At 37.1% G+C, this 26748-nt stretch overlaps 1 protein-coding gene across 1 annotated transcript in view; it reads left to right on the top strand.

Moving 5' to 3' along the window:
* Positions 1-26748, top strand: part of GAS2 (growth arrest specific 2) — an 87270-nt gene that overhangs the window by 44846 nt on the left and 15676 nt on the right. Inside the window, exons 5-6 of the mRNA XM_074149791.1 lie at positions 671-815; positions 3714-3821. Of these exons, the coding sequence (XP_074005892.1) occupies positions 671-815; positions 3714-3821 (253 nt within the window). The remainder of the gene's footprint in view (positions 1-670; positions 816-3713; positions 3822-26748) is intronic.

Below are 26748 nucleotides of genomic sequence, written 5' to 3'. Positions count from 1 at the left end.
AGTGCTCTGTTTGACGTGCTCCTTGTCAAAGTTGCGTGTATTTTGTTTTAGTTGGAGCTACAACTGTTTTGCCACTGGAAACAGAGATCTGAAGTTGGATGTCAAAAATCGGTTAGAAGAAGCATTAGCCACTTCTGAAAAAATAATTGGCCATGTCTCAATTTATTTATCTATAAATTCAGTACAATAGTTGAGACCAGGATAACCTTTAATCCCTTTTCATCTGGGTTTCTTTGAAAAAATACTGACACAAAACAAAAGTTGTCATGTTATTTGAAAGGATGTTATTTAGAAAATAAGAAAAAAAAAAAAAAAAAAGTGAATGTGCTGAACTTGAATCTGTCCTGCATGGTATAGCAATTTTTGAGGCCTAGTGTTGTTCATATGTTAGTCGTTCACCAACATATATGTTATCAGACAGAGAAGTTGGAAAAAAACCCTGTATTTCCTGTAAATTTCATCCACTGAGAGATTCCATCTAAATTCATTTTTTGTAATAATTTGGAATGAGGGCATTAATGATTGATGTATTTTATACGTTTACTAATGTATGTAGCATTCCATTATTGTATAATAGTGCAATACAGAAAGTATAAATTCTTGCGACTGTTTTGTTTTAAAATATGTAATACTGTATAAGGACTCTAATTTGTTTGCATCTTTCCAAAAGGTTTGGGGTGGAGCCTCCTGGATTAATAAAGTTGGAAAAAGAGATTGAACAAGAGGAAACACTTTCAGCCCCCCTCCCGTCTCCTTCACCATCACCAACAAAGTCTCCTGGGAAAAAGAGCACAGGGAAACTGTTGGATGATGCTGTAAGTTGAGGGAGGAAGGTTTTTCCTATCTGACCCATTCTGGTATGCACTTACTTGCAAAGCACACAGAAGCCCGAGTTTAACATCTGACTGTATTCTAAAGATTTGCAGATGGATAGAGTTAATTTATTTTTGACCACAATTATTTATGCCTGAAGTTTGGAAAAAATGTCTCACTGTGTAGGAGATCTGCAGTTTAGCCTAGCTTTGTGTTTAGGGCCAAGTTCTCTTCTTATTACTGTGCTTTCTTTTTCTGTTCGCTTTTTATTCATCAGCTCCCACTTAGTGTTTTGTCTGAGAAAGGACTGAGTCAGGACTAGGAGATTTGGCCCATAATAACTTGTAGAGATTGTTAACAAACACAAGTTATCTCAGCCTAATTTTTATGCTGCTGTTGTGCATGTTTATCGTGTAGTAAAAAAGCAAGCGTTTTCTCCTCATTATTAGAAAGAAAGTATCTTGCTTTGAATTTCATTAAACTCTTTGCACTGTACTGTGGTGTTCATTTCTCTGTTGCAAACCCTAGAGGAGTTCATTTGAAACAGCTGGAATCAGATGAAAAGGACACATTTTGAGACGATGAAGAGGTTAAACTTGAAAAGTACAAATATATTCTATAAAAAGAAGGAGTTACTATAGTAACCGCTATATTACAAGGTAGATGTGCCACCTGGGAGTTACAAAGCACTTCTTGAAAAATCCATGTGCCACTTTTTTTGTTACAAAGAGCAGATGGGATATAACGTTCATTCATTTTATTGAAATACTTTGTATTATTTGATGCAAATAATTGCATTTAAGGTTTTTTACATTTTGTATTTCTTTCCTAGCTTTGCAAAACCACTCATTTATGTTTCAACAGAATTAAGAAAGAACAGTTATGTGTGGAAGGAGGGTGGTGATTGCGTATCTTGTGGGAACAGAAGAGAGAGCATGAAGGTTGTCTCCAACCACCTCCTTTAATTTAGAAAGTAGTAGGGAGAGAATCAGAATGGAATTCATCCAGCTAGATTCCTGACCCACACTGCCCCAGACACTCACACCATAAAATAGCAGCAGTGCTCATATAGTCCAGACACAAAATAAAATAGGATATAATTCTTCCCTCTGCTTCCTTATTTGATTTCCAAATTCCACTCAATAATAGTTCTGTGTCCTTTGGGATAGTAAGGTAATGGAAGCCTTCAATAGCAGGATCAGCAGTGAAGGTCTCATTATCCTCTGTTTTACACCAGCATAAATCTGTTGGCTTTCATTCTCCACAGAACTATGAGGGCTCTGTTTTGCTTACACAGTTGAGAACAACCTTGAAACTGTAATGTCTGGCTATTCTGGGTTTTTGCTTGCTTAGATGAACCCTAGTAGATGCGGCTATTTAGGCATAATTCATGCTGTCCTTTTTCAGCTTCTAATTTCAGAATGTCTCCAGAGGTGATAACTGCCATAGGTTATTATGTCAGAAATCACTGATTATTGGGCAACGTCCAGAGGGCCGTTGCCAAATAGTCCTCTGAGCACAATCCCAGTCTTGGTACCACATTCCAAGAATACACCTTTTGCATCCTCGGCAACCTGCACTTGGATTTAAGTCATCTACCACTGACTTCATATGAGTTATTCCTGTTGTACACTATCTATCTAAATGGTTTGATTCTCCAGAAATGGAGGCTAACAGTCATAAAAAACAATGGAATAATTAATCTTAAAATAATTCAGTGATTGTACATTCAAACTAAGGACAACTCATCTGATACATACAAAAAATGTGTCTCAAGTAAAATATATGTAGAGTTCCTCTGATAAGTGCTATTTTAAAATGAAATTTTTCACAAAAATATCATTCCCTTATTTAGAAAAAAAAGATAATAATTATAAAAAATTATTCCGTGACGCAAAAAAGTTATTCAGATAACAACCTTGAACGATTTCAGAAATAATTGGGAAGCCTTTAAGTTGGTCAACAGAGCTAATTTCAAAAGCATTTTTGCTCCCCATTCTAGGGTAGAAATATGGTATGGTTAACTTTTAATTTCTTTCTAGTTTATTTAACATACTGTAACTTTATTCTAAAAGCAGATCTGAAAAACATTTGTTGTTCTTCAGGAGTCTTTCTTGTTCATTTATTGAAGATAACCAAAACACCTGTCAGAGTGCCATGGCTTTGCCGTGTTTGTTTGGATTTTTTTCTGAAAGAGTTTAAGACTTTGATTTGTTAGCTATTCTGAGAATATTCTTTCCCAGTCCTCACACCATTTTTACAGGCTTTGGTTTACAAACTGGATTTGAAAAGGTCTTTGGAATATTGTTCGAAGTGGACAGAACCTCTAGGAAGTTCCCCCAGCATTTTGCTTTGTTGACACACTAGGTCAGCATTCATCCAAGAAAACTGGCAATGAGGCCCCTTTAAATAACCTGTGATTGCACTAATGCCCTCAGGTGGACATCATCAAAGGGTAGTTCGCAATATTGGGGAGCACCTTGGCATGGATTTGTGATTATGTCACAGTATTCTCTGTATACTTTTTTTTTAAGGTGTAAACGCACTATTTGAAAATGCCAAGTGAAGGTATTGGGAAGGGTCTTTTATTGATAAGCAAGATGTTTCTGTATTTACTACATTTATTTAGAAGAGAAAATACATCATTATGACATCTTTGTTTTGCCTGTCAGTTATTTTAGCACTTTGACAGTAGAGCTGATTCACCGTAAAATACTGAGAACACATCTACAAAAGTTTGATGGAAACGCCATTGCCTGGGATTACAGAAATATTAATGAAGAATAACAACGAAGACTTAGATTAGTCATACTGTGTTACGGCAAATGTCTTTTTTGCTGGATTTTTTGCTATACATGGTTTTTTAAACAGCTTCTATTAATAATTTCCGTGTTTTTCAGGTTAAACATATTTCTGAAGATCCACCTTGTAAATGTCCTAATAAGTTCTGTGTGGAGCGTCTTTCACAAGGAAGATACAGAGTTGGAGAGAAGATCCTCTTTATTAGGGTAAAGGTTTTATATTTTATTTTGTAGTGAATTGCTAGTATGTGCTATCTTCCACTTTGCAAATGATATCACTGATCAACAGGAGAAAATATTTTCTTATTAAACAGCATGTTTCTATGATGCTGTCGGGGAATAAACTACAGTGGGTTAACTGACTGAAGGAATTATTAGCATGTGCTAGACCCTTCTACATTTAGGTCACTGAATTTGCTCTGTCTTGATCAATGGCAACCAAAAGTCTTCGCAAACAGACACGATGATTTCCTCTCAGTTCAGTTTGAAAGAACATCCACTTCATTTAAACAGCCATTCTTCCATTTGCTTTGACTGCTAGGTCAGGAAACAGATCAAAGACTTCATGATCATTGAATTGGCAAGTCATGACTAAGACATATTGGTAAAGTAGGGTGAGCAAAACATTAATGTCCATAGTACTTCATTTGATCAACAGATATTTCCAAACCCAGTGCTGTATTTCAGATTTCATATGCAGTGTGTTAACCCCCATAGCACAAAGTTAATCCTTAATATAAATATTTGATAGTATCTGGCTGAATTTAGCACAAATATACTATCCAAACTTAATTTTGATCCTCTTAATCTTCTCTATATATGCTTATGGTAATAATAATTAAAATATGATAATCGTAGTATTCTGTACTAATAGGTTAAGAATCTGTTTCATGCTATGCTTTTTTCCGTTTTCCTCTCCACATGTACTATCCTTGAGTAATGGATAGCTCTTCCTCTCAAATAACTGTTATCCCTATTTTGCTGAAGGAATACAACCATGACCTGATAAAACTGAGGATTTAGTACTTGTGAGAATAAAAGAAGTCAGAGGGACGACTCATCTGTACAAGTCAAGTTCCTAGTTCAACAAAAGACCAGAGTGCTCGCTCTGTCATAAACTTATGCTTAACTTACAACAAAGTCAAATTTAGATAAGGATTTAGGTTTTCTCGTGGGTATAAGGTTGAGAACATGTTTAAGCATTGTGTTGAATAAGGATTGAGAACCCTCAATTAATTCAGTAATAACTCCAAAAGAAGAAGAAATACAGGATTTGTCACAGAGAGTTTGAAATTTAACCAAGCTAGTATAAAGGATTAATAGTTTTTATGCTTCATAGCCAGTGAGACACTTGAAATTCTGTACTAGCTTTATTACTAGCTTCAAACAACTTTGAAAAAGGTAATGTTCATTAACCAAAGATCCCAGTAATCTGGCACAGTTCAACACTTCTGTTTTCTTCCTTTTGATTTTAATTTCAAATAACAATATCAAAGTATTTTTAATCTTCTAGTTTTGATAAACTAAGTTTTTTCTGCCAGAATGGTGAGTGTCAAATTCCCTTTTGCTGGCTTCTTTATTGTGCAATCTAGTCCAAGTCAGATTTCATTCCAAGTTTGCAAACAAAACACCCTTTTCATATCACGCTACTGCATTCCAAGTTGAATTGTTCCAAAAAATAACAGATTTAGACATTAAACTACAGTATTAGAGATCATTCCTACAACACTTGCTATCAACTTCAGTGGGACCAAGCCCATATTCCTAGGTTTTAAAAATCAGTTGTCTTTGGTTTTGGTTAGTTTGAACCTCATTTTGGAATGCTTCACTGGATCACAGTAAGTTTTTAGTCTTCATTCTACACACTCTTATTGTGTACATAAGTAGATTTTTTAGCCTTTCTTTGGAATCCTTTGGACACTTGTGAGAAAACACATTTGAGATGCATAGCTGACTTAATTTTGTTGATATTTGGCACCGTATTAGATACTGCTGAGATAGTTCCACCTACATTATATGTTCTTTACACAGCATGACACAGCCAGATATATACCACTTGTTTATAACCCAACATGTTCCTGTTGAATTGAGATTGAAAGTTTTATTGTTTTAAGTTGGCTTAGTATACCCATTACTGTCTCTATTGGCTTTCTCCAGTAACCTATATAGGACTTAAAACCTATCTAGTTTCAGTGCTGTTACAAGTATGCCCTATGATAAAACATTGCAAGTGCTAAGTTTAAATTGGAGTTAACACCTGTTAATTGATGGTTAAGATTTTTTTTTTCAGAAAATATTTAATTGTATTATATGCATAACAAATTTGTTTTATTCTAGTTCTATGAGCTCTGTTAAAAAAAAAAAAAAAAAAAAAGAAGAAAAAGTGTCCAAGTCCCTCTTTTTCTTAATTTATGTCTGTATATGAAACAAGTAACAAAGGAATGGCAAAGAGAAATAAAACCTGGCAGATCATAGAATTAATACCAAAAAATCACACATGTCAATCTAAAGTAATTTTAAGGAAAAAGACCCACTTTGGAATATGTAGCAAAATGCAGGGGAGGTGGTCCTTCAAAATTTCTCTTGTATCATAGTAACTTCTTAAGGTAACGGTCCCACTTAAATAAAGATTACTATTTTTTTTAACATAGAAAAATGTTTAAATTTGAGATGAAAATAAACCATGGATATCCGTGAAGTAATGGAAATGATGAAAATCCATGTAAACATTAAGATACTTAAGTCTGCTGGTAAAAACGCACGTCGCAAAAGTAGTTCTTTTTGCATGAAGAAGTTTCATAATGCATAAACTGAACATGATTACCGTAATGCTGTGGTGGCTTACATGCTAAAAAATTATTTTCAGTAAAAATTTAACTTCTGGGGAATTTGTGTTCCTTCCTGCCTTATAGGAATGAGAGTCTAATTCCACTTATGCAAAAATGACGGAAGACTTGTTTTACAATAACGGATTATGTTACTAACTTGAAGGAAATGAAATTACTAGTTTATTTATAGCTGAGACACTGGTTTAGAGTTAGCGTTATCTCTATATGTGTGCCCTATACATTCAATTATTTGCCTATTCACTCTTAGATCATCCCCTTATGCCACAAAGTGGTTTAGGGAACCAGCCTGAATCTTTCAAAGTAGAACTGAATTAATAAGGCTATTTTTAAAAATAAAGAATAGCAAGTCATGAAAACTTACCTTGTACAAATGCATAAAAATTGGAAAAAAGAGTCACAGGGTTTGAAGTGCTTACTTCTTGAAGAAGGCAGTAAAGGAATTATTTAGATTAATAGAGATTTTTATAGTAAGAAATGTCAGTCAGGCCTTAAAAAAAGGTAATTTTTTTTTTTAACAAGTTCAGTGGCAAATATTCTTATTTCAAGTTCTCTTGTGTTATTACATCGTATATACAGAAGGACGCACACTTTCCACAAATTAGCAAGCTTCTCTCAGAAAGATCTGTCCTGTTGGTCTGTGCCCATAATGACATTCAAATCATTGGGTTCTGCACCGTGGAAAAATTATTTCGTTGTGCAGCTGGAGTCAGATTAGATGATGTAAGGGATTCTGGCTTTAAAACCTGTAATTTTTCCTATAAACTTACAGGTGTTCTCTACCTTGCAGATGAGATGATAAGCATGTGGTTGCTCTTATACTTTTTGACCTTAGACTTTTAATCATTAATATCACTTAGCATTATTTTGCTGTAGTAATAATAAAATGTTTGTTTCATATTAACTTCCTCTAAATCCCAGGAAATGAAAGGCATTTTTTGCCTGCTACAGCACCTGTGTAGAAACTTTATTTTGGGATTCACTATCAAAATGTGTGTGTATGTCTATATGTGTGTCATATGTGTATATAGACACTTTGTAGACAGTCAGTGTATGATATTAGCTCTTTCTGGTGATAAAAATGTACTCGTGTGTAAATATGGAAGCGTGCTTTACTCCAGACCATCCAGGTAGTAGGGATATACTACCTAAGAACTGGCAATAAGGAAGAACAGAAAGCAGACTGATTATACAATTCTCAAGACTCAAATGTCTTGTTCTGCTTTTCCGGTCCAAATGCATTAAGTCATAGTCATAGCCTTTGCTTGGTGTGCTTCTGTTTTTTTCTGTTTTTAATTCAGCATCATTTACTTGGCTTTTATTGTCTTCCTTATTCCAAGCTTTTTAACAGTTCTGCTTTTCCCAGGCCTGTTCACTTCTAGTCTACAAAATAGTTTACTTTTTTAGCACTGAAATTCTTTCCTTAGAGCTTTATCCACATCAAATACCTGTCAGGGATGTTTAAAATGCCAAAAACATAGGTAGGAGTTTTGAATTAATTCCAAAGGACGTGCAGCGGGATGCCTGAGAGCCGTCTTGCGAGTGAATTCTGAAAACGCGTCGTGGACCTCAGGGCAGTGGCAGTCATCGGCTGCTTCTCTGGGCTTCTAATCTCGGTCTCCTCATGCTCATAGACAAACAGACTAATTCTCAGCTCTGGACTGCAAAAGACCCAGGGAAAGGCATGTCTAAAGTCCAGACTAATTTATGTCCCAGGTGTAAGGTGTTTCTGGAGACCTTCCAGCAGCGGGGGGGCTGGACGCTTTTTTTACTATGTGTCAATTCCTCTCCAACTGCTTTATGCTCACAGAGTAGTTGGCACGTTTCGGTCTTACTTGCGCTAGTGAAGGTGGAATTCTTCCCAACCTTCTCAGGTTTTGGTTTTTGTTCTGAAAAAAAGTCCTTAAAAACCCAGTAAAATTCAGTCCACAGCACTCGAAACCTCTTGGACAAACATATGATACTGAACATGTCAGTGGGTGACTGGAGTCCAGTGCTGCCTATAGGACGCTCAGACAATCTGTTTTCTTCTTTACCCTGCCATTAATCTGTTGAGTGACATTAGGCAGACCCCTGCCCTCCCCCAGCTGAACTTGCAGCTTGCTTGTTCTCAGTCTTACACTTTCCCTCCTCCTTCTCCCTTTTTTGCTTTAATTTTTCTCCTGTTCCTGCCTCGAGCCTTTCTTATTCAGACCTAGCGGCCTTCGTTGAGCGAGAAGCCCATGGACATCTCTCTCTGTTTACTTTATACTTGATGATGCTGTGTCGGTGCCGACCACGAGAGCAGCTACAGTTCCACTACCTGGTTCTGTGAAGACTTGACGTTTCTAGTTAAATGATTGACAGATTTTTCACTGAGGGTTAGCCAAATCCATAAAGTGCTAGGAATTAAATATTCTTCCCCCATCCCCCCATCTCGATTTAATTTCCTATATTTTTTCCTCCATTTGCTTCTTTTGCATGGGCGTCCATGTTAATTTAGTGTCTTAAACTTATGTGTGTTGGGGATAGTTTGGAATGCATATTGTGAGCAAAGATGCTTTGGAAGGATTCATTGTTAACGTCACGAAAAAAAAGCTGTTTAAGTCAAATTCTTAGATGCTAATTTAATGAAAAAGTGATGGAGTTACCCCTTTTTTCTTTCATTCTAATGGTGTTCTCATTTGTCTTGGTTGAAAACTTTTTGATAGAACGTATCTCCCGTGCAATACTCTGGTTCAGTGGAACTGACAGGCTATGCAGTAGCTTAGCAGTTTTTCTCACTAGCTTAGACCTGTTTGCTTTAGTGACCTCCTTCTGTGAACAATTAAGTATAGTGTCATCTTTAATTCCCAGTGTCTCCCTCTATGCAATATCGCTCAATGAGAAGTCCACTTGAGTGCTTGAAAAATCTCTAGCAAATTATATTGTGCTTTTCTAGGATGTAATGCGTCTTCAAGAAGTTCTTGGAATGACTAATACACCTGCAGTAATTTCCTGCCAAGGTATTTGTAATTTAGGCTCCTAGAGTCCTGAGTTATAACAATATAAGGTTCCCTGTGTTTGGTGGAAAGAGAAATCTCCCTTGGGAGGTGGCTCAGAACAGGAGGGCAGGGTAGGGTATTCTGAAGCTATACATGTAATATCTTTAAAAGCATCACCCAAAAATTCAACTGACTTCCTCAGCGATGTGATTCAGGCTTAGGAAGCCTTTGGTGTGCGCTTAATGCAGCCGGTGCCTGCAAGAGCTGAGGACCGCAAAGGGAGACTTCCCTGGGTGACAGTTTGCTCTCTGTCAAGCATGTACCAAGGTAAAATCACCCTGCACCCCGGTGTCAGCAGCGTTTTCTCTGTGGTAACTAATTACACAAAAAAATTCTCAATACTTTACAGGTAAATAAAGATGAATAAAAATGCTAGATGAATAGCTCACTGTTTCAGGCTTCCCCCCCTCCCCGCCCAAATGCTGAGAATAAAAATAGACCAAATTATGTGACTCAGCTCCTGTTTGATCTCTCCTCCTTTTTTTTTTCTTTTCCTGCTCCTCTGACTCCTTTTATATGAAAAGTACTGGATGAACATCTGCATATCCGCGAGCACAGATAGACTGCTAATCCACTCCACCATTAGTCTACAGACAAAAATTACTTTGCAAAATGAAAAAACCTTTATTACTGAGAACTGCAGACTGGGTCCCATAAGATTATACTGAAAGTGTTAATAGGGGAAAGTATTCCCTTTCTGTTCAGTTATTTTCTTGTTGTGGTTCTTTTCATGGATTAATAATTCTGTAAGAATCCATTTTACACTTCCGAGACATTAATAGATTTTACATTAAAGATGAGACAGCAGTTAAGCTCGTATTTTGGAACCTGTAAGCCTGATGCTTTAGAACTAGAAATGCAGCTATTTGTGATGTTGCTTTTTGAGGAGGATAACACAAAGCTTTGCATCTTCTTGTTTAAACTTCTTCCTGGTGGGGTGAAAAGGTCTTGTACGACAGTAAATAATAGTTGACACAGTCAAGGTGAGCGCATCTATCTTTTACAGGACAATGCTGCAATATTTTATGGGGTGAATTAAAGTCGATACTCTTCACTTTATCTTTAGATAATTAGTATACAATGCTAATGAAAAAGAAAAAACAACACTGATTCTTTGCTGTGATATGCTTTGTGTACAGTATACTTTTACGCTATCGGCATAACTCCTGCTACCATCCGGAGAAGTGACGATAAATGTTGTGGTGGTGTCAGTAAACGGAAGTTTCTGCACTGGTCATCAGAGATTCACATTGAACATTTAGGATTCAGGCATAAAAGTGTATTGATTATCTATTGCAGTATTCCTTAGCTTTAGGGTAGTATTCTTAAAGAACTTGTAGCTTACATGAGACTTTCCAACTGAGCTTTATATCTTGACTCAGGAATGATGGTTCTACATAGAATTGAACTGGCCATGGTTTAACAAAAATGGTATGTAGGCTTTTTAAATATTTCATACAATGTGGTTTGGCCTTTCCATTCCTGAAATAACAGGAAAAAGTTAAAGTGCATTTTAAAAAGTGTTTTATTTCTTTGCCGTTCTCTTAGCAGAGTGAAAGCAATGTTTTTTCCTCCTGTTGCATCCAGTTACACTTTGTATGCGTTCATGTTATTCACTAAAACTGTTTATATCTACAGCATTTTATTTTGAAATTAAGCTTCACTGCACCTCTGTGGCAACATGCAAGATGCGTGTAAAGTACTTTTCACGTACTTTCAAAAAAAAAGTTTTTTCAAAAAAAAGGCAGCAGGATTTTATCTCATGTGTTTATTGATGAGTTTGTCCTCTGTGCTGCCTCCTAGTTCCAACCAGTACAAATGTAGTAAATGCTCTATTTCTAAATCCTCTTTATCACGTTGAAATATAGAACATTGTATTTTAATGAGAGTATTCATGACTTGCATACCAATGAATTTATCAACCAGTCTGTTCCACTACGTTTTTTTTTTTTTTCTAGTAGAAGTTGGGAGATGCCCACTCTTCCTAAAGAGACTAGGGGGAAGTTGAGATTTTATTTTTGGGTTTTGTTCTCTTAAAAAATGAATATTGTTTTTAGAATCTGTGGTATGGATTCATCTCACCTAGGTTTGCTGCCTACAGGGTTTGTTTTGAGCGGAGAGGAACACGTAATTCCTCGCTATTTCTGTTATGTTGATTAACCGCATTGTTAATCAATTTACAGAATTACATGGTATATCATATTATTTATATCTTAGGTTAAAAAAGTCAACTGTCCACTTGAGATATTCTTTGTTCTAAGTTATGTTATGGGGAATTTTTTTTACACTGATTTTTCAAGATTCTATCTTGAGATGTTATGTTCTAATTTTAAAAGAAAACAAAACAAAACTTCAGCTGCATCTGTGTGAGTCAAAAGGAATTGATTTCTCTTTCAAAAAACAAAATTTATCAATAATATTTTTTTTTCTGGTGGAGAATGGATAAAACAATGAGACATTTATCTGTAACAGTTAGGTCCTTGAAATATTTATTAACCTGTCTTGGAGCCAAAGACTATGAATAGTCATGATAATTTAGTGTGTCTATTTTATATATGCAATAGCAAAGAAATAATACTGCAGGATATAGCGAGTAAGTGGAGATTTTTAGATTTTATGTAACTACAATGTAATAAATTTTTCCTTTGAAATGTAATTTGCTGTTAATAATTTAGCACAGTATTAATAGTTAACTTTACTTCATTTTTTAAAATTCATTTGCTAACTTAATCATTCTGAAAGCTGGTTTGTAAATGTTATTGCTTACAGTAAAAGAGAATTAAGGAAAGAGGTTTTGAGGATCTGTGCACTCAAATTTGATTGAATATTTTGCTCTCATATGATAACAGTTTGCCTGTTCAAGCTGTTTGTGCTGAACACATACAAAATTTAGTTTATGATCAAAATACATGAACGGATTATAATATAGGTTTTACTGGTTCTCCACGGGTAACTGTCATACCCTAGACTAGAACGTATCACTTACTGTCTCTGCTTCTTGAACGTTTGACCTCTTTGTATGTCACAAATAGAAATAGTAGCATCAAACAACTACCCCAGTTCCCATGGGACCAAAATTATGCTTCTGTGGCTCCTCTTCACATCAATAGAAACTTCAACTGCTCAACCAAGGTCAGCATTTGAGCCTGACTCTATTTACAATGTTTCTGTTTAATTCCTTCTTGGCCTTAGAAGTTTCATTTCTAAGTCCAAATTCAATCATATGCTTTGCGCATAAATTAATGAATTTTCACAGAAGTTATTTTCCACGTGATTTTACTCCTTTAGCAATGAAACATTAAAAAGGCTATAATTACCACATTTTTGCCTTTATAAAAAGTTTATTAATTATCACATGAGCACTGCAGAATAAGTGACAACTTAAGGAGACGGATGTAAGTTGGTAGATAAAAATGACAGTGGGTGGTAGCTCACAAAAGCCAAGGGAGAAAACTTCTATCTTCTCCAAATGTGGAATTCGGAATTAAAACTGGATATGAAGTTCTATTAAAACATATACTCAGTGCCATTATTTAACCTTTCCTGAAAACAACACTGTTTTCTTTACATAAGTCCAGTAGTGATTTCTTGTGACTGTCTTGTCATAATGAGCCATTTCATTGAGGGATAGCTGTATATGAAAACAAATTTTACTGTTTATTTTGATTTTTTTAAACGGTGAAGACACAATTTCTATAACTTTTAACCAGTTTTTAAAAATCATTTTATTCTGCAAGTCTCACTGAGACCTAATCTGTGTAAAACTGATCTAAAGCTTTTGAAAAGATGCGTGTGTTTTAATGGAAGATTAGGAGCGTCTCTCCTGCCCCTTTTTTGTCATTAATTTTTGAAACTCGGAGCAAAACAAGAAGAATCTGTTGCTGTAAGGAAGTATTAAATACAGCAAACATTTTCTTTGGCAAAGATTAGTAAACTCTGGAGATCTCAGACTCAGCTATTTATCAGAAGGTATTTTCCGAAAACCAGCAACTGTTAAACTGAAGACCAGATATAGACTGTCCCTCAAGTCATAAATCGGCGTCAGTCGATTCAGACTGCTTTGTGTTGTGCTATCGTGCCTTGTTTTCAACTTGCCAGAAATGGATTTACCTTAAGGTTTAAAAAACAACCAAAAAACCCCCACCCTCCACCGTACCGGCTCCTTAAAATTGTAGTGTTTTTTCAAGTTAGTATTTCAGTCATGGCGACAGAGGCCAAAATGCTTTAGTTGTTTTAAACACTCTGTTTAGACAATTGCATGCTGAAATCAGAGCTGATTAAATCATTTTAGGTTTTCCTGTCCAAAACAGGCCTTCTGCCTACCCCAACTCGATGCCACCCTATTTGCACTTCTGAAAAGTCAGAAGAGAGAGCCAGAACCATTGCCTTAAACATGCCATTTACTGTTAGTTATTAGCTTGTGATTGCCTTTGTAAACAACTGAAATAATATTAAGTAAATTTTTAATTTACACTAAAACGTTCTTTTAAACTCTACCACAATACAGCGTAGGGAAAAGGAGCTGCTTCCTCTGCTGTGTTTACTACCTAAAGCCTTTGACAGTCTGGCTTTTCTCATATCGTCTTAAACGTGCGACCGTCTTAAATACAGCAACATTCCTGTGAAGTTAAGAGTAATTATTTATTCATAAGGAGATGTGTTTATAACTTTTTGTCAAATACAGAGCCATAATAAATTCCTGTCTTATTTGAAGGAAGACTCAACAGTTTTAAAGACTTTCTAAATATAAAGGAAGTGGGTTTGTGCCTTAAAGTTTTACACATTAGACTCCCTGTGCTTTGTGTAAAGGAACTGGTTTCCACCTGAGCTGTGTTCAGCCCCCAATCCGAAACCTTTCCTTCCCCTTGACTTTCAATTTTTCTTTCTTTTGAATGTGATAAAGGTATAATCCTTGATCTCCACACATCTGAAATTCAGCCTTGATCCCAGGCACAGTTTGGAATCTTGCCATTAGAGCAATGATGTGTTTAAACAAGCGTGCTTGATGCAAATGGTTCTGGTGTGGCAGGGGGGGCCCAAAGACATGGCATGTGGCCTTTTGGCTTAGCAACTGACAACTTACTGGCCCCCTTCTACTTTATTTTACATGGAGCATGTTAATAGGTCAGTTAAAGATGACCCAGTTAAGTCACAAAATGAGAATTTCTATTATAATTTTTTTTTTAACTGACACAGATATTTGTAACAGTCTGATATGGTTTTGCTGTAATACATTGCTTTCTATGTAAGACATTTGAGGTCAACTTAACTGATACAATATCGCTTCAGCTTCTGAAATTTCTCAACTCATCTTCAAGGGAATACATTCAAAAAAGTTTGATTAGTAGTAGTTAACCTTCTTCCATCTCAGGTTTCTCTTCCAGTATTGGACCAGAGTAAAATTTCCCCCTTAGCTAGCCTGTTACCCAGCCAGTTAAACTGATACAGATCGCATAGTCTTAACCATCGTAGTTGATCATGATAATTGAATATTGTTTTGAAAAGTAAACTGAATTCTTTTAACTGTATGATTGGATTTCAAAATTTCTAACCTAAGAGGTTTCCCAGTCAAAAATTTCCTAAGTTTATCTTGCTGTCACTTCTTTTTATTCTGTTATCTGATTATCAGGACAATGATCTATATTGTTTCACTCCTTCACCCATCTTCACTGTATTGGACAAAGACCTAACGCAAGCAGCCAGTATTTCTGTGGAACCTGACTGACTTGCTGAGGACCTGATTCATAGTGCTTCCAACTGTATTACCATTTCAGACAGTCTTACAAAACTACTGATGTTTTCATATTCTGTTTCCCGGTTCTGGTTTGGAGGTTCCCATCCTCCATGTATTTCAATCTGGTTTTAAATCAGAGAAAGGTGAATCTTAGTGCAACAGTCATGGACAGGAGTACTTGGATGAAGCTGACGCTCCGTAAGGTTGCACACACAACTGAAAGGAGTCACTTGGTTCCCTGGATACTCAAAAGTCAGGTGGAGACTAGCCAGAGTCCACTACAAAATCTTTCACAATTACTTTTATTGCTCTTTCCTTGTTATCATTCTAGGTTAGTAAGCACTTTCCAACACATTAAGATGGATGTTGCTGAGATCCCACAGTGTTACGATGTAAGCTCCTTACAGGCAGGTAGACTGAAATTAGAGGGAAGGAATAATACGTTTAAAAGTTTTACAACTTCAACATAGATCAGTAAAATTCAATATCAAAAGCATGGAAAAAGTGAGTCTATAAAAGGTTCTCACATGGGGCAAAAAAGTGAAATCCAGCATAAATCTATCGGAATTCTCAGTATTCCTGGTCTGATACCCTGCTAGCTGTCTGAGATTTATCAAGGAAGTAGGGAAGGTAATATACAACTGCAATGTTTTACTTAGGCAAATGTAAACATAAAGTGAACAAAAGCGACCCGCATTTTCCCTTTTTGTTAGTCTCAAATTTTCAGACTTTTTTGTTTAGCTTTTTAACATGGTGGTTCTTTTGTGCTAGGAAAAATTTTCAATGTGGAAACTACAGCAGATATTCACTAAAGTTGTTGTGAAACTCAGTGGATTTTTCTAACTGAACATTGATTAGAGTATCTTTAATTGCCTAATCTAATAATGCTGTATATGGGAAAGCATAGCAAAAAGTAAAAAGTGCAACACGTTGGCTTTGGGCTGCCTAAGTGTTCCTGAGTGGTACAGCAGCCTGTTATATGCCAACAGGTTATAATTTCCACTTGTAAATAAGGTCAGCATTTCTCTTTTGGCATGATCTGAATGGTGTCCACTTTCTATGTTCCCTGAAATATCTTTCCAGTCTGTTCCCTGTTCAAACACAAAAAAATTTAGTGGAGGCCAAAGCGATCTGCAAGTGAAAGGTAAAATCAATATCTAAAAGTAAACTCCAACCCAGTTTATAGCTTGAGCTTAAAAAAAAAAAAAAAAAAAAACCAAACAAAAAACAAACCAAAAACCAACCTAAAAAAACCCTCAAAACCCCCAATACCCCCCCCCCCCCCTTGTGATGTCAAGGAATAGTTACTATTGTGATTTCTTTTCTATATACATGTAAAACACAGACATCTATTACAAAGAATGTAACGATAATCCTGGCTGGCTTAAAAAACCTTCTTTGCAAAAAGCATGTATTTTAAATACTAATATTCTGTTTTGTCTGAGGTCTAGAAGTACGGTGGCATTTAGAATTATGTGTAAAACCTTGTCACATAAATCAGGTAAAATGACAGGCTGGCATTTTAGTTAAACCAGGTTTTCAGAAATGACTATGCTGTTTGTGCTAATTTCTTGGTTCATGTTACTTAACTACTTCCCTGTGACTTACTGAGGGGCGGGAGGGAGAAGGAGTCATTTGGTGTTTCATAAGGACACAAAGAACCCTGTTTCTGTTTCCTTCCCTCCAGCCCGGCCCAGTCTCTCTAAGTATATATATTAGCAAGCCAAAGAATGATATCATGGCGCTCTCGTGCTGAAAGTGTACATTGTTCTCAAATCTCCCTCCTTCTCCTCAGTCCGCTTTGGTAGAGCGGTAAGAGTATTTTTTTGGTTTAAATTAAACATAGTGTTTGCAAAAGAAACTATAGGAAGTCCTCCATAAGAAACTCTGAGCATAAGCCCTGATTTTGGAGGAGTCAATGAAAGCCTGTTCTGTATGTATTTATAATTGGGTTTCATTATCTTACAGATTCAGGTATAATCTAGCTAATTTGCTTGGCGTTAATGTCTTATTGGCCTAATTTTAGAACACATTTTCCAACTATGGAAAAGTAGTAGAAATGGGGGTTATTTTTTTTTGTTTGTTTTGGATTTTTTTCTTATCAGATATTGTAATTTGCTCTTGTAAGTGCCCGAACCCTGACTCCCTTGCAGGCAGTGGGGAAAAAAAAACAACCAACCAACTCTGTGGAGTAAAGTTGGTTCTCAGTGCTTCAGAAAATCCCATCAGTACAAAAAAAGCTAGTAAGGATAAGTAAGCTGCCAGTGGGTTAGGAGCACTTGAATATGTGTAAAACAGTAGGGGAAAGACCTTTTGTTAAATGTGCAAGGCATCCGGATCCCTTGTTTCAGCTAGTGAGAAGCATTGCAAAATGTCCTTAAAGTACTGATTAGGCTTGTGATACTGCTTTTTTAACTCCTCTCTTTTTTCTCCACTGTGGTTTCAATTTTGTCCAAAAAGCTGGCCTGGGGGTTAAGCGAGATGAGGTGCCTTCAAGCTCAAAGTTTTATCCTGTGTAATATGGCGTCTGTGCTATGAAATCTTTGCTGTAGGAAATGTGGAGATCAAGTGTTTGATCCAGGTCTGGCAATGTATCTATACCTGTATAAAAGGCTAGTCAATGAATTCTTCTCTAAAGCCAAGAGTCTGGCTGCACTTGGCTTAGAGCCATCAAGTAATTTTTTGCAGGTTCTAGTGAATATTAATATATGGGCACTTAATACTTCAGGAGTTGTTACATAATATCCCCATTTTGCTAAGAGTGAAGTAAAGAACCCTATACCAAAACACAACTATACTGATGATAAGAGATGATGCTGACATGAAAATAGAAATCGTTACATTTTTACGCTGTCATCTTCACGACAGGAATTCATTCATGTTTCATGGCTGTTGAAAATTCATAGTGCCTGCTTAGGAGGTATTCTGAGCAGAAAATAGTATGGTAAGAATTTCTCATAACTGATGCTTAACATTAGCAGTGCTAGTCTAAGGAGAAGGTGCCTGTAGCTTTGTCTCTGGGGCTACCGCCTGGGGTTATCTATGACCCATGTAAGAAATTAAAACCAACAGCCTTATCCTAACAATTAGTTTCCACTTTCAAGATTAACCTAATAACAAAAACTACTTCGAAAGAAAAGTCTTTTTAGAATGAAAGCTAAAATTAGCTTAATAGATTCTCCAGCCTGAAGAAGTTTTCTTTTACGGCACACGATTCTTTGGCTTTAGTCATAATACAGAAGTGGAAAAGAATGTTATGAAAATATTTTATGAACCAGTTGACCTACCACCCAAATACATATGTTTGCATTTAGGAACTCTCGTCTGCTTTATACACCATGTTACCTGGCCACAGCGTACTTTGCGTATTTTATGTGAAGGGGTGCGTGTGTACACACCTACATGTGTGTACACATGGGTACAAACACACGTGTGCCACACTTTTGTGATTCTAAACTATAGGCCTCTGACTAAGATTCGTATGATGTCAGCTCCAAATACATCAAAAAGCTCTAGTGTCCAGCTGGTGGTCTGATTTGCTGAACAGCGACTGCAGTTCAGATGAAAGCACGAGGCAGACTCTGCACTGGCATTGCGTGTCAGGCTGCAGCTTCCCTGACCTTGTGCACACTTGTACACGCTCCCAGGCACAACTCCTGTGGCAGCTGGGTGGTTGTGCATTTCCGTTCTGTGCTGTGCCTTGGTGGTAGTTATGGGGCCAGTTGTGAACTTTGTAAGATAAAGGATGAGAAGACTAATAAGTTCAAATCTAGTGTCGTGGTTTCGGCTGAATTTACCAAAACCAGACCGACAGATGGCCCTTCCTCCCCTTTCTCCCCCCCCAAAAGAGGAGAGAGGAGAGAAAGAGATAAGGAGATTTAGACGTTTAGAATGAACTAAACTACTTTAATGAAGAATTAATATTAAAATAAAAATAAAGATGAAAATAATGAAATAGATACAATATATACAAAACCATATCAAGCTCCCAGGATGACAGTCACGTCACCGGCAGGCACTGGGGAAGTCCCAGACTGGACTCAGCGATGAATGGGAACTGGATTCCAGCTCTGGAGTCAGGAACACACAGATCGGGATCAAAGGCAGATGAACAGACAGAGTCCTCTCTGGACGTTGGCCATCGCAGGAAGGGGGCTGACCCTTTGATCCCTCAGCTTTTATACTGAGCATGGGGCAGATGGGATGGAATACCCCAGTTGGTCAGGTTTGGGTCACCTGTCCTGTCCGCTCCTCCCCACCGATGTGACCCCTCTACGTTTTTTCTGTTTCCGACCCCCTAAGGGGGCAAATAAGGAAATTGGCTGACCTTGGTTGTTATAGCAATAAGTATAAGCAAGGGCCTCCCTGCATACCATTCCTTGGCATGGAGCACAAACACTGGTCTTATCATTCTGAGAACGAGCAGTTTTCTCCACAATATGCCGTTAATTTCAGAGAGTTAGAGGAGGCCTAGCTAGGATGTAAAGTTACAGAACAGAAAATTGGTTCGGTTTTACTTCAAACCGGGACATCTAGAAACACTTTCCTGCCTTTTCCTGGTGCTTGAAATTCCCCGCTCCTTCCCCAATATTTATCATTGTTATGTTTTTTGTGTTATTCCTCCAATCTCCCAACCTTAGATATTTTCCTTCTGAGGAATGGCTCTTGACCTGTCCTAAAGGCGTGCTTACTGCCTTAACTGCTCCACAAAATGCTTATGGCTTCAAACCAGTTCAGCCTAGCTAACCACCTACTTTTACATGTAAGCTGGTCACCTGCACGCACTGACTGACCTGAGCGTAGCCGCCTCCTCTTGGTGTCATCTGACCCTACCAAATTCCCGCCTTGAAGAGGTGAGAATATGCACCTGGTGAGAGACACGGTGAAGACAGTAAAAATTAATCTCCCCAGTGCCAGTTGGGAAACTGATTTCTCAAAAACAGTACCCTTGAAGTAAGACCTGATTTTTTTTTTTTCATAAGATAGATGCCACCAGCATCTGCTTTCAAGCAGATATGGCTTAGTAACTGTCTCGAACTTGCCACGCAGTTGCAAGCAATTTCTTTGCAGGACTCTGGGCATGAAGACTTCGGCCTTTAGTATCTCCTTTGAAAGGATGCGCTCATTCACTTTTGCTGTTTAATATGTTACATTTGTAGAATTTCAGTATATGATTTCAAGAAGTCAAGAATTGTCATGCTTTTTTCCTAGATTATCTCTCTCCATATATTTTTTTAATAATCATTTATTCACTGTGGATGGACTAAGGGATCATAATTAAGTTTTAGGCATTTAACAGACCAGTAGATTCAACTAAGATTTTTAGGAACTGCAACAGTAGTTCCTTCTCTGCAGCTCTGACTACATTTAGATTATGAAATAGATATAATTTTGGATACACGGGCTTTCTTGAATGTCAAGATGATTGAGGAGGCAGCTAGAGCTGTTGCAGCTTCTTTTCTGTGGAAACCTGAAAGTAAGAGGAGGGATAAGGTTAAAAAAAAAAAAAAGTGTTGTTTTTTGGATTAAAATGTGACCAGGGCACACTGTACAGGCATAAAGCATAGGAATTGCTTTCTACCCCACAGTTCAGATGCAGCAGCAATGAATGAGAGAGAACATTTGAGAAGGCCTTTCAGCCAAGAATGTTTCCGTAGCTTTTTCAGGCTTTACTAGAGCATCACCTGAGCACTTTAAGGGAAAAAAAAAGTAGCAAAACACAACACAAAACTCCCAAACCCCCCCCCATAGTCATACAAATAAATGTCATCTCTGTACAAGGTCATCTTGAAACATTCATTAAATTCTCTATTGGAGCATTGTAAAAGGAAAATCTATTATGCTGACAGTAAGCAAAAAGCACTTCTCTGAAGGAAGTGAAGTCTAAGGATGAAGTATTGGACTATGCGAGTATCCTTGCACACTGGGTTTGTCTAAAGATATCTCTTCCTTTCGTTAGAAAGATTTTTTTATTTTTTTAAGGAGTTTTCCGTAGTCGTGCTATTGAATTCATGGTTAAAGAGCACACATGCAATAGAACTACTGTTTCTATCCCTATCTTGTGTGTGCGCACTCTGTCTCCTGCAACGTAGGGATAAATGGTATAATATATATTCTGAGTAAGTGAAGACTGGCGTGTGTACTCCAAGACAATAGAGTCGCACATAGTCCAGCTATACGCAAACTAGCAGTGAGGAAAACACCTTTGCCAGGAGAGTCGGTTCTAAATCAGAAACAAGTTTACGTATTAAAAGGAAAAGGATAGAAACTCCAGGCTACTCTGTTACAGTAATCAGTGCCTTTTTGGCAACTAGCACAATTTCCCATTCCAAGATCCTTGCCAGAACCTAAAAAGATCTTTCTTCTGGTATTTGCGGAAAGATATAAAACTGATGAGTGCAAAGAGATCCAACATACTAGAATATATACAACAGGGGATTTCCATGTGACTAAATCTAAGTGCCGTCAGGTTACAGCTGGCAGCTATCAAAACTAAACTAAATTACTAATACTAACTTTAAATAATTCATTCCTGTGTCAAGAGAGTTATCAGAGTCCTAAAATTATTAAATACCCTAAAGAAAAAGAGCACCACGTGAAAAATCTGTGCACTGTTTAATCTGATTTCTTTTCTCCTTGCCCCATCAGTTCTTTGTCTTAACTTCCACACCAAGGAAGTGGCTTTTTTTGGTAGCACCCACAGCACTTAAATGGATTTCAGGGCTTGGCACCTGGTCAGCCACTCACGAGTGTCATGAAAATGCAGTACAGTAAACTGTCCTAGAACACATTCCAAAGATAATCTTGGAATTCTGCAGAACAAAAGTGATAGTATTACCATGCTTTTTCCTGGATCCGTCCCATGGAAAAGTGAGGATTAGGCACAAAGTTAATATCAGATGTGCTCTCAAAGTAGGGCTGAGGAGAATGAAACCATCAGTATTTACTCTTTTATCACTTGAATTTACCTAGCTGGTAAACCTTGGAAGATTTGTGCCCATGTATAATGTATTGTCTTGTGTCAAAACAATTAAAAAATCAACATTACCTCAACATTAACCTTGTTGAGACTATGATTTCAGCTGAATTTCGCTTTGCACTAAACTGTTTTAAAAGAAATGCCTGATTAAAAAAACCCAGATGATTCATATGTGTACAATTTAGAACATTAGAAAGATTTTTTTAAAAGTTCCCGAGAACTGAAATCACTGTAATTTGTGTGTTCAGTTATGTTCAGTGTTGATGGAGTAATAGTGTAAGACTATATATGGGATGTCGGTAAGGAGGTCCAAGAATGAATGTAATGACTGTGACAAAGTAGTTACGTGTGTGAAATGGTCAACTTCAATGTGTAAAGTTCATACATTTTGTAAGCTGAAATGAGCATCTTTTATTTCTCTGTGGCACTATAATTTCAGAGTAAACCCATTTTAGATCCAAATACATTGAAAATTTCATTCAAGATGACTGCAAGTCCTAATCTGATCCCGGAAAGAAAGGAAGAAGGTGGAGCAAGAAGCTTTGGTAATAGCGAAATATTGTGCAGCCATGTTGTCATATGTTAACTTGTGCTTATGCTACCCTCATCAATGCGATTAAATCACCTCTGATTTGCATTTGGATGACTGTTTTTTAGAAGCTGGGAGAGTGACCAGATGTGGATTTCCTGCTTTCACATGGTTTCGGGAGTAAATTTTGTCCAGTTGACGTGCTAGTTTAAATTTTCCAACCATTTTCACCCTTCCCTGGTTGTTGTACCTGGTATGTCATTTCCAGTATTATTTATACTCTGACCAAATTTTGCCCAAGGACTTCCATGCAAGCTGCAGTCACTTGAACTATGGTGGATTTGGATTTAGGTAATGTACTAGAGATTGCATTTGACTGGATTTGGCTCTATAGCCAAACACATATATATTTTTTTAAATATTATTATTTTTTTTTTGATCTGTAGACAGGACTGCTGACCGCAGTCTCAGATAAATAATTTCTGGTCTGTGATATCTTAATTTTATTCAAAGTTGTTTATTCCATTCAGATAGTTTTCATAATTTTTTAACACATTAGTATAGCTTTGGTTCGTTACTTACAATGTTGCTTTCATAGATTTGCAGTGACATAACTTCATTCCAATGTTGTAACATCATACCCCATAGACTCACACTGACATCATTTTGAAAACTTTGAGAGGATGCTTTGTACTATTTAAAGGAAATTAAGCCTAAGTATAAACATTATTGAAATTTTGCTACCCTTGTTCTCCCCTCATTACTCCAGTGTAAATTAGAAGGCGTTTAAATGAAACCCATGGAGTTAAATAAATTTATTTCAGGCCTGTCCATTTAAAAGAATAATCTCTACCCTTAATTCAAGCAAGATCTGATAAAATAATCTGTCTCTAGATACTTTCCAAATGTAATTTTCTTGGTTATGCATGTAGCTGTGTTGATTTAAAAAACAGAGGACGGAGGTAGGAGGCAGTTTCCAAATCTCTGCATCTTACTTCAGGACATCTGCAACTGTTTCCATAATTCTGGTGTTACCCTGAACTGTTCATATATAAGACTGTGGAAAACAAGTCTTGAGACTTTTGTGTTCTTTGTATGTTATATCTTATCTAAGTACACACGGACTCGGGTTTCCAGCATAACCAAGAGTCACAAAGCAGAAGGAAGCTGAAGCACACTACTATAGGCAGCCAGCTAGTATCTTGGGCCACCTGTGCTTTGCCTAAGTTTTGTGAAGTTTTTTAGAGAATCCTGACAGGTCTTGTGAATGAAATCAGTCAGGGATGGTTGCAGGAATGTTACCTAAATATTGCCAGCTCACAGATATTTTTACTGTAAGCCCTTTAACTCTGTTATAGATGCTAGTAACTAAGAGATTCATCTCTGAGGTAATTTTCCCATAGAAGCTATAGCTGTGCCACTTCCAGTGATAGGTCAATGTAAGCAGTTATACAGCAGGATAGAGTTGGCAATGTACTTACTGCCTGGGATTTCAGATCCTTAGTTAGTGTTTATTCCCTTACTGTGTTATTTAATTCCAATTTATATGAAACTAAAAATTGTTTGCCTTTAGACTGTACCACATATGCAATCTGAAAAGAAATTGAGCTGGAATTTGACAACAGTGAGAACATCGTGTTGCTACAAGAGATAAGGGTCAAATTTGAGGGGGAATTGATGGTAGAGTGAGGCTATGTGACAGTTGCAGTGCAGAGACTTGCTGGCACTCAGCACTAAGATGGGGAGAGTGTGAAAAAGAGTGAAATAAAATATACAAATGATGCATTTTTCAGAGACGACTGCTGTACAAGTAAAAAAGCCTATATAAACCTAGACTGAAATTAATAAAAAATAGCTGTTAGAATGAGTGTATAATATGCTCATATTCTCTATAGTTAAGTATTGTTAAATATGAATTGTTAACGACTATCTGTTCACCAGGTACGTGACAAATAATAGCGGAGGAATAGACATACGCGTATCATGACCTTTACTCTTAAATGTTGGTCAGCTCATGTTTTTTGCCTTACTGTGCTCTGCCTACAGGGTGTGTGAATCTAGGAGGGCATCTTTCAAAAGAGGAGAAGGTCACCTAGTTGAATGGAGCCGTAGAGGTAGAACTGTATAAATTAGGGGAGGGGGAGGAAGTCTTTTTCTCTTCTTAACCTATTCTGTTCATTATTTGTCCTTTTGTCCATGTACACGTCTCCATATATGTGACATACCCCAGATGAGGCAGGAGTGACATTGATCTGAAGCGCAGAGTTCCTCACTGCTTATGATAAGTAGTGAGGGTGTAAGGTGCTTAATGCAATGTGGTGCTCTCCTGCAACTCCTGAAGGGAAGGAGGTGGAGTCTGGAACGGTGGAAAGATTCCTACTGGAGAGACCATGAGTGGGAGGAGGTGGGATTACAGCTCCTGCCACACTACACCATGGGGGGAAGCAATCGGAGGCCAAGCCTTCGCTCCATGGTCCAGAACTTTTTGGAAGAGAGTAAGACTAGAAGATCTGTTTCAGTATATTAGGAATAAATTTACATCTCTGTAGAGTTAGATTATGCTACTTAGATTTTGGGGCAAATTAACCAAGTTACTTTTAGGGTGTGAGTTAACAGCATGTCAACTACTCCACAAGTCAGTCTTTCACCTTAAGCTAAATGTTAAGCAATAGTCCCTACTGCACTGGTACTAAAATTGTATTGCAACTATTTGAGGACTCTTTTGGCCTCAGAATAGCAGAGAGCTAGGAGAAGGGAGTGAGAACAGTTCCCTGTTTTCTCCTCCTTGCCATTTTGGAGCACTGGATTGCCATGGGGCACTTGTACAGAGAAGGCTTGTGCCCTTCTCCGTTTCTGTATTTATTCCTTTGTGCGTCCATTCTTTGGCAGGTTTTAATTTTCTCTCACCTATAATGCAGAGAGCAGATTTCCCTAAAGCTTGTGGGTTTGTGGAAAGTGAATGAAAAAAACAGCCTGTAGAGGAAAGATGGAGCAAAAATGGATGGATTAAATTATTGAAATGTAACCCACCCTTTTAATGTGACAAACGTACCTCAGTGGTGTTTACTAATTCCTTTTGCTATTAGAAGTGATTTTGTAAGCAATGTCCTCACTGTAGCCACATTTTAATGAGTCTTTTTCATAGAGAATAGTATAAAGGAATAATTTCCTTCTAACAGACTGCATTGTTAAATATATTTAATGATAAGACTAGACAATAACATGTAACCTTTTGAATTAGTCAGAATAAAGGTCCAATTAATTTCTTTAGGTCTCTACTCTAGGATCACTAAGCAACCAAGGACAAATGGCTTTATGTCTGGCTGGTACATTGTATTGCTTTTAAAAAGAGCATTAGTTCTTTGGCACAGGAATAAATGGAGCATATTATAAGCATATTATAGATCCTCTTGAATCAGGACACATTTCGAGATTTTGGCACATGATCGCTCCAGGCCAGTGTATTCACATGGCTGGGACTTCCCCAGTTTTAGATTTCTCACTTTAATTAAACTTCATAACTCTCGTAATTACAGTGCATCACGTTGATGTTGTTCTTTTGTGTGTGCTTGTTGATATTTTTTTATTATTATTTTCTTAATAAGCTGCAGTCCCACTGAGATAGGGGCTTAGTGCACATTGAAGTTATACCCTACAGTTGCTGCATTTTCGAGCACATGTAGGTGGCTAGATAAGCACCGACCAATTTCATCTGCAGGCATTCAGTGAGGAGTCATGATAATGCATGTATTAGTCTTAAAAACTCCTTTTAATTTCAACCATGGCTACTCTCTGATTGGTTTACATCAGTTATTGCAAACTGTACTTTCTAATGGTGATGTTTTACCCACATAGATTCAAAGATCCTATTTTTGAATAGCTGGCAAGGCAGTACACAGAAGAAATGGAAAAAAATAAGTCTTGTTATGCCCAGCCTAGACACCTGAAGTATAGAATTACAGTATATTTACTTGCTGAAGGTCATGAGCAAAGTATGTCTTAGAGCTTATAACTAAACCTACA

This window comes from Numenius arquata, chromosome 6 (assembly GCF_964106895.1).
Source record: "Numenius arquata chromosome 6, bNumArq3.hap1.1, whole genome shotgun sequence".
Taxonomy (NCBI): Eukaryota; Metazoa; Chordata; class Aves; order Charadriiformes; family Scolopacidae; genus Numenius; species Numenius arquata.
The sequence above is the reverse complement of the archived record's forward strand: the minus strand, read 5'-3'. Positions and strand labels throughout refer to the sequence as shown.